Here is a 7,222-nt window from a genome sequence, read left to right on the forward strand (position 1 = left end):
CAGACACGTCTTAAATATACCCATGCCTCTCGAGTAACAAATATTCCGAAACGTCGTGAGAATTTTATTATTATTTTATCTCCATTCTATGTGACTTTACGGAAAGAACCCGGAGGATGAATCTCCAACATTCTCGTGACATCATCGTCACATCGGCATCACGGCCACATTGCAGCGAGCGAACTCTGCACGAGCATTAGCTGAGACCTCCCCCAGCCACGCCCACCCGTGACGCCCCAGCGCTGAGACCACGCTTAGAGAGACGCGAGGAGAGCGGCTTGGAGCGAGAGAGTCGAGAGGAGACCGCCGAGTCAACAGCAGCGAACGTCCCCAGACGAGAGGCGGAGATGGACCCACGGCAGCGGCAGCTCAAGATCAAGACAGGGGTGGTCAAGCGGTGAGAGCGTGAGACGCAGGGAGTGAGACAGGGAGTGATACAGAGGGAGTGAGATGCAGACAGGGAGTGAGACGATGCGACACGGAGTGAGACACTGCGACACAGGGAGTGAGACACTGCGACACGGAGTGAGACACTGATACACGGAGTGAGACACAGGGAGTTAGACCCGAGACACAGGGAGTGAGACACCGAGACACAGGGAGTGAGACACCGAGACAGGGAGTGAGACACAGGGAGTCAGACACCGAGACACAGGGAGTCAGACACCGAGACAGGGAGTGAGACACCGGGAGTGAGACACCGGGAGTGAGACACCGGGAGTGAGACACCGGGAGTGAGACACAGGGAGTGAGACACAGGGAGTGAGACACCGAGACACAGGGATACACCGAGACACAGGGAGTGAGACACAGGGAGTGAGACACAGGGAGTGAGACACAGGGAGTGAGACACCGAGACACAGGGAGTGAGACACTGAGACACAGGGAGTGAGACCGAGACACAGGGAGTGAGACCGGGAGTGAGACACAGGGAGTGAGACAACGAGACAGGGAGTGAGACACCGAGACACAGGGAGTGAGACACCGGGAGTGAGACACAGGGAGTGAGACACCGAGACACAGGGAGTGAGACACCGAGACAGGGAGTGAGACACCGAGACACAGGGAGTGAGACACCGAGACACAGGGAGTGAGACACAGGGAGACACCGAGACACAGGGAGTGAGACACTGAGACACAGGGAGTGAGACACCGAGACACAGGGAGTGAGACACAGGGAGACACCGAGACACAGGGAGTGAGACACCGAGACACAGGGAGTGAGGAGACTGCGTCAGTTGCGCGAGGCCTGCCCACTGGGCCCGAGGCGTCGTCTCTGCGGCGCACGACTCATTCGCTCACTAAATATCGCATTGCATCTCATTCTCCACTCATTCCTTCACCCACTCGACTCGCTCCATTTCTTCACCAATTAATTCCCCTTCGTTTACTCAGCTTTTCATTAATCACCATTCATCTTTCCATTTTTACGCCTATTCACGTTGTAATCGATTAACTCTGTCCCCACTCTTTACTCATTCACACACACCCGCTCGTTAAACTCATCGGTTAACTCGTCAGTTCCTTCCCTCGTCAGTCATCCCTTCAGTCTTTACTCATCACGAATTGATTCACGCAACTATTCATTCACCCAACCGCTCGCTCGCCACGATGGGCCCGTGCGTGGTGGTGGTGGCGGCAGCGAAGGGCGGCAAGAGACCCCCCCCACCGCCAGTTCCCCGCCCTTGCGTGTGTGGTGATGGCAGCAGCGATTCATTCAGCAGCTCCATGCCAATGTCGAGGCCTGCCTGCCACGACGAGAGAGTTGGTGTCGTGTTGCTGTTCCTTCTCAGTTGGAGCACAGACCACCACATGGTCTACAATCTGGATTGTACGGCCATAATATCTCCATAATATCTCTATGGGTCTCTATGTATCTCTGAGTCTCTGTGTCATGGCCACAGTCGCACTACTGTTCTTGTATATGGCAATATATCCGTAAGATAATGCTCATGTCGAGTTGGAACGCAGATGACCGTGGTTTACTGTACTGTATAGTCCATCGTTTGGGCTGCATGGCCACACTCGTATTGCGGCTTGTCTTTACGTTTCCATTCGTGAAACAGATGTACGCATCGTCCTGCCGATGTTCTGATGGGGATGATGGTTACACCCGTGTCTTTGAGCAATGTCAAAGCCATGTTTATTGTAGTACGGAGTTAGACTGATAGCCTTAATCTTAGTTGTCTTGTGGTTGTTGTTGTTTGACTTGCATCCCACTGGGATTTTTGCACACAGCGTTGGTGTACGGTGCTAATTCAGGAATATTTTGATGTTTTTTTCCTGGATTTTCTGTTTGCACAGTCACATAGTCACTTGAAGATGTTTTCTTGTTTTTGTTTTTTGTTTGTTGCGGTTGCACCCGATTCAAGAGCCGAATGGCTCACAGGGCTATACCAAATAAATGGAACTATGAACTATGAAGTGTGTGATGCTTAGGTCTCGAGTGAGGAGTTTAGTCTGGACATCTGCATTGTTCCACTGCGTTCTTCCGGATCGGAGTGAAATTCTCGGATGGTGATGGCGCGATCCCAGAAGAGGAATCGGGACTTGGGATTGGGATCGAGCACATTGCTGAGGTCTTGTTTGATCTTCCCTGTGAAGCCCGCAGTGCTGCTCTGTACAGCAGCCAGAAGATGGGATGCGTCTGACTGAAGCAACTCAAGTCTGCGGATGAAAAATCCATTTCTGTTGCACTTAGAAGCCTGCTAAACATGTATTTTCTGACTACACATAGGTCTTTATTCAAACGAAGTTGTTGAATTCATTTAAAAACGTACGAAATTGTGCATTGCATGCACAAAAGCTTCTCCAGACCACCAGCTCAGAATGATTAAATGTGAACACTTTATCGATTAATACCACCGATTAAAATAATTCAAATGTGACCATCCCATCAGACAGGAGTAGCCAAACGGCTGCCTGTTGGAATAGCCACATTGTCTCATTTCCTTTGCAGTCGAAACTCCCTCAATGAATCCAGGTGTGGCACGGACAGCATGCCACGACCCCTATTGGCATGGCTGCCCACAACACTTGGTGGAGTGTCGGATTGCGTGCAGGTTATAGGTCAAGGTGGCAAGGCTGCAGATAAAATCCACTTGTCAGAAGGAAAATGCTATTTAAACGTTCACACAGATCCAGTGGTGCTACGTGGGGTGTGGTAGTTGCCACGTCTGAAGGATGTAGGCAGTAGGTGTGGCCGAATTTATAGTCTGCGTTATTGTGTCAATGTACCAGAGCTGTAAAGGCGTGTGCTCCCCATGTGTGTGTGTAGTATTGCCAAGGAAACGACGATGTACAAGTTGGAGTTGACGCAGCAGGAGGAGAAAGTGGAGAAGATGAAGACGGAGGGAGACGAGTACATGCTCAAGAAGCAGGTGTGCATGATGTGTGTGTCCCCACTGTAGCAGCGTTGATGGTCCCCACTGCACGTGTGAGCTGCCGTGGTTTGATGGTTAGCGCACTGGACTTAAAATCCAGAGTTTGCCGGTTGGATTCCACCTTCTGGCTCAGCAGGTGAAACAATGGTGAACTTTTTTAAAAGTCCCCCCCCACCCACTGCCTCGGTCCACCCAGCAGTATAAATGGGTACACTGCAGTCAATCAAGAGATTGTATGGTGGGGTAAATTGTGGGTACACCCACCTCTTCCAACATGTCTGGCCAGCGAGTAAGGATTAGACCATATGCCCTCTAGAGTTTCCTCCAGTGGATGCCCATTTGGCAGCAGTGATGTGAGCAAGCAATTGTAGGGCTGTCTCATTTTCTATTACACATCAGTTCCACGAGGCATGAGTTTATTGATTAAGAATGATGCCATTTACAAAACGCTCCTTGTATTATGTAATAAACGCAAATTATATGCCGACATTAATGGGTGAAAAAACTGGAAAATAATGCATAAATTAGAGAATATAAAGGAGATTTTACATTTTAAAACAATAGTCTAAATCAAAGTGTAACCCAAAATCATGAAAATTAATCAAATCAATGGGGATGTGAATTGCTGGAGGCTGACTGACCTCATAGTTCATGCAATTGCCTTTCATCCACAATAACTTAAATATAATCACAAGTCATGAGAGTGTGAGAAACAATGAGTGAGACAAGCCATGCACCTATAGACCACACACACAGCATCATCGTGTACCCATGGAATACACATCGTGCAAACCATACACAAGGCATAGTTCTATTGAGCTAGGATTACAAAAATGCCTCTTATGTTTATATAAAATGTTTATGGAGGCCATTGGGAACAGAATAATGTAACATAAAAACTAATCAATCACATACGCAAGCTGGGTTGAGGAAAGGGTTCTTATCTTCCATTGACCACATAACCAATCCGATTCTGGAAAATATTCACGTGAAAATATTCAGAAATGAAAACTATTGACATCAATGGCATTGTTACACTGGAGACTATTAGTGCCACACACGCTCGCGCAATTACCGAAGAGCATGGTACGGTGGAGGCTGCTTTAAAATATACCACTCCTCTAAATTACATTGCGAGTGAATCGCTATGGGAAATAGCTTATTGATCAGAGAATTCAAGAAGCAGACTTCCTGGGGGCTGAACACGGGACATCTGCTCTTCAGCTGTCTGACGGGCAGCTTGGCATTCTGTGTGGAGGTTAAAATATTGACAACAGGTCGAAAAATACATTGGAAAACCTCTCGCATAGAACTCAGGTTCCATTGCAAACAAATAAAAATGTATATAAATTTGTGGGTTTTATGCAAAGAACGGATGGAAAGAATTCTGCATCAGAGTTGTGCGCATTGAGAACTGTTCATACTTTCAGTATATGCGCCAACAGCTTGAAAATGTAACCAATGGCTGCGTCGTGTTGGTCGTCAGATTGAGGTTCTTCAGGAGGCCAAGATGATGATCCCTGACTGTGAGCGGCGTCTGGCTGCTGCCCACGGGGACCTCTCTCAGCTCGTGGTACGTTGTTGATGATGATGTTGTTGATGCAGCATAAATCACTTGTGGAATGTCAAAGGGAAAATTATTTCCTGCTCTAATGAGCACTGAGGCAGTGCCCATCTCATGTTTTTATAGCCATGAGCCAAAGTTGGAACTTCCACATTCCTATGACGGGGGTGAGTCTAACTAAAGAACAGCCACTGGGTGACTGTCCCATTGTAACGACCCTAGAGGGATAATGGGCTGAGTCGACCCCCAACCAGGATTTGTAATTGCAACCTTACGCTTGCAAGCCACTCGCTCTAACACTGAACCACCTGACCGGAATAGGATGTGTGCAGCATGACACCGTCTCCCACACGGGTATGACGCACGCATAGAGCAAGGTTTTGTCAGAACCCGTATATTCCATACACCATATATTTAGTAAATGTGTGTCTTTGTATACATTTGATTTAAAATGTGAATTTCTCCTAAATTCTATAACCGTGAACATTACATCAGATCCGCTCAATCGTACATTGGTTACATAAGAACAGATACTTTGCATGTAACGATGCATCGATTCACCAGTTGGAATTGAGTCTCACGATCAAGGGATATTATTTAACAATGTGATATTTAAGCAGATTATATGCAAATATGTTAACGTTACATTTAACTTCAAAAGTGAGCATAACTACAATAAAAAAATGGGACCCAATATAAGCGAGACTGTAAAAACCGATTCTGATAATGAATTGTGACCCCATATCGTGAAAATTCATGGGCTGCCTGTGGGGTGACTTGTGCCAGCGGAGAGAGGCAGAGAAAACACGCGTGTGCTCTGCATGGTGCAGGAGAACGAGGAAGACCTGGCGGACACGGAAGAGTACCAGGCCGCCATCGCCATACTGAAGGAAGTCAAGCTGGAGTCCAAATGATTCTTAACTGAGCCTTAATTTTATCACAACCCATTCCTGCAGCAGGCATGCACGTTGCTCACCCTGTCTACTGTTTACTATGGGATTCCTCTTATCTGTGAATCCTCTTTATCCGTGAATCCTCTTGGGAAAAATGGGGCAGCGTATCCATATTTCCTCCTTCAGGAGAATTTACAGATAAAGTAAAAATGGGGGATTAAAAAACGTTGGGAATGTGATGTTATAACGAGCTTGAATTTCCCATGCTGTGGCACGGGTCCCTGCTTTCTACTGCTGTGTGCACCGCGTTGCACATGTGGCGCTAGGTATGCCGGCGAAATAAAAAAAAACAGTTGCATCGCCCACGACTGGACATATCTCCCCTATGCGGCTTTGTGGGAGAGACAAAAGAAACCTAAACTCCAGATCCCCCTCACGGTTTGCTGCCACACCTTGTGGGCATTGCCTAATGGAGGTCGTGACTCTCCCTGGTTTCCCCAGATTTGAGTTTTCATCTCCCATAGAAACTTGCAAGAGTTGGGCAAATGACCGCTCGTGATTAAATGGGATATGTAGTATCGTGCATTACGCGTGTGATGTTTCTATCTTGCAAGAGAGCACAGGTAGCCAAGCCTGCAGATGGACACGGCCTCAATTCAAGGAGGACCCATCCTACTCAAACCGTCTTATCCACAACGCACTTCCCACTGATTTCCACCTCTTCCACAGACTAAACCCGGACATGTCTTCGGTTGCCTATTTATATCTAAATCGCATTATGCCGTAATAAAGTTCAACACAATACTGGTAACAAATCTTGGTACGAATTATTTCCTGCCACCTGGGCACAGTCGGGTCAAACACTGACAGGCAGCAAAACCCCACACTCCCACATCACAGATAATATGAATTCTACGGTATAAAAATATGTATTAAATAAATAAAACTGTCCAGTTTTTTTGCATAACTCCTTCAGTTCGTATTGCAAATGGTTAAACTTATTGTCAAACTTGAGCTTTGGAATAAAGAGGTTAGATAATTGTACAATTAAGTAATTTAATCCACTTAAACGAGACCTTGAGAAGTTTATATGTTTTGCCTTCGAATTAAAAATTCCAGCTGGAAGCCTGTGTTTCGTGTGCTGCTAACTGGTCGTGGTTTATGCCAGCTCGTGTGGGGCCCTCCCTGGTGGTATCCCACAGCCAGCATTTTATTATTTATCCTTTTTAACTTTTGTGGAGCTTTCCTTCAGCTGTTGCTGATTTGTGCCTTTCTTGTTGGCCTTTGGGTATGAATTCGAACTCGTAAATAATCTCGCTGAGCTTCACATGTCGCAATGTCATTTGTATCTTGATTCTCGACCTTGTTTTGGATGCCGTTTG

General features: G+C 46.9%; 1 protein-coding gene across 1 annotated transcript; it reads left to right on the forward strand.

The window, feature by feature from the left end:
* Positions 1 to 227: 227 nt before the first annotated feature.
* Positions 228 to 6,965, forward strand: TBCA (tubulin folding cofactor A). The gene is made up of 4 exons (XM_032953778.2): positions 228 to 397; positions 3,278 to 3,380; positions 4,870 to 4,956; positions 5,778 to 6,965. Exons 1-4 carry the CDS (start codon positions 348 to 350, stop codon positions 5,859 to 5,861), a joined length of 324 nt encoding a protein of 107 aa, XP_032809669.1. The 5' UTR covers positions 228 to 347; the 3' UTR covers positions 5,862 to 6,965.
* The last annotated feature ends 257 nt before the right edge of the window (positions 6,966 to 7,222 follow it).

This window comes from Petromyzon marinus, chromosome 13 (assembly GCF_048934315.1).
Source record: "Petromyzon marinus isolate PM22_M1 ecotype Great Lakes invasive population chromosome 13, UKy_Petmar_22M1.pri1.0, whole genome shotgun sequence".
NCBI classification, from domain to species: domain Eukaryota; kingdom Metazoa; phylum Chordata; class Hyperoartia; order Petromyzontiformes; family Petromyzontidae; genus Petromyzon; species Petromyzon marinus.

Bases quoted from the DNA above. Each gene is read 5' to 3' on its own strand.
- TBCA (XM_032953778.2), top strand. From the start codon at position 348: ATGGACCCACGGCAGCGGCAGCTCAAGATCAAGACAGGGGTGGTCAAG. The intron at 3,381-4,869 runs GTGTGCATGATG...GTTGGTCGTCAG, and splicing joins AGTACATGCTCAAGAAGCAG to ATTGAGGTTCTTCAGGAGGC. The intron at 4,957-5,777 runs GTACGTTGTTGA...TGCATGGTGCAG, and splicing joins GGGACCTCTCTCAGCTCGTG to GAGAACGAGGAAGACCTGGC.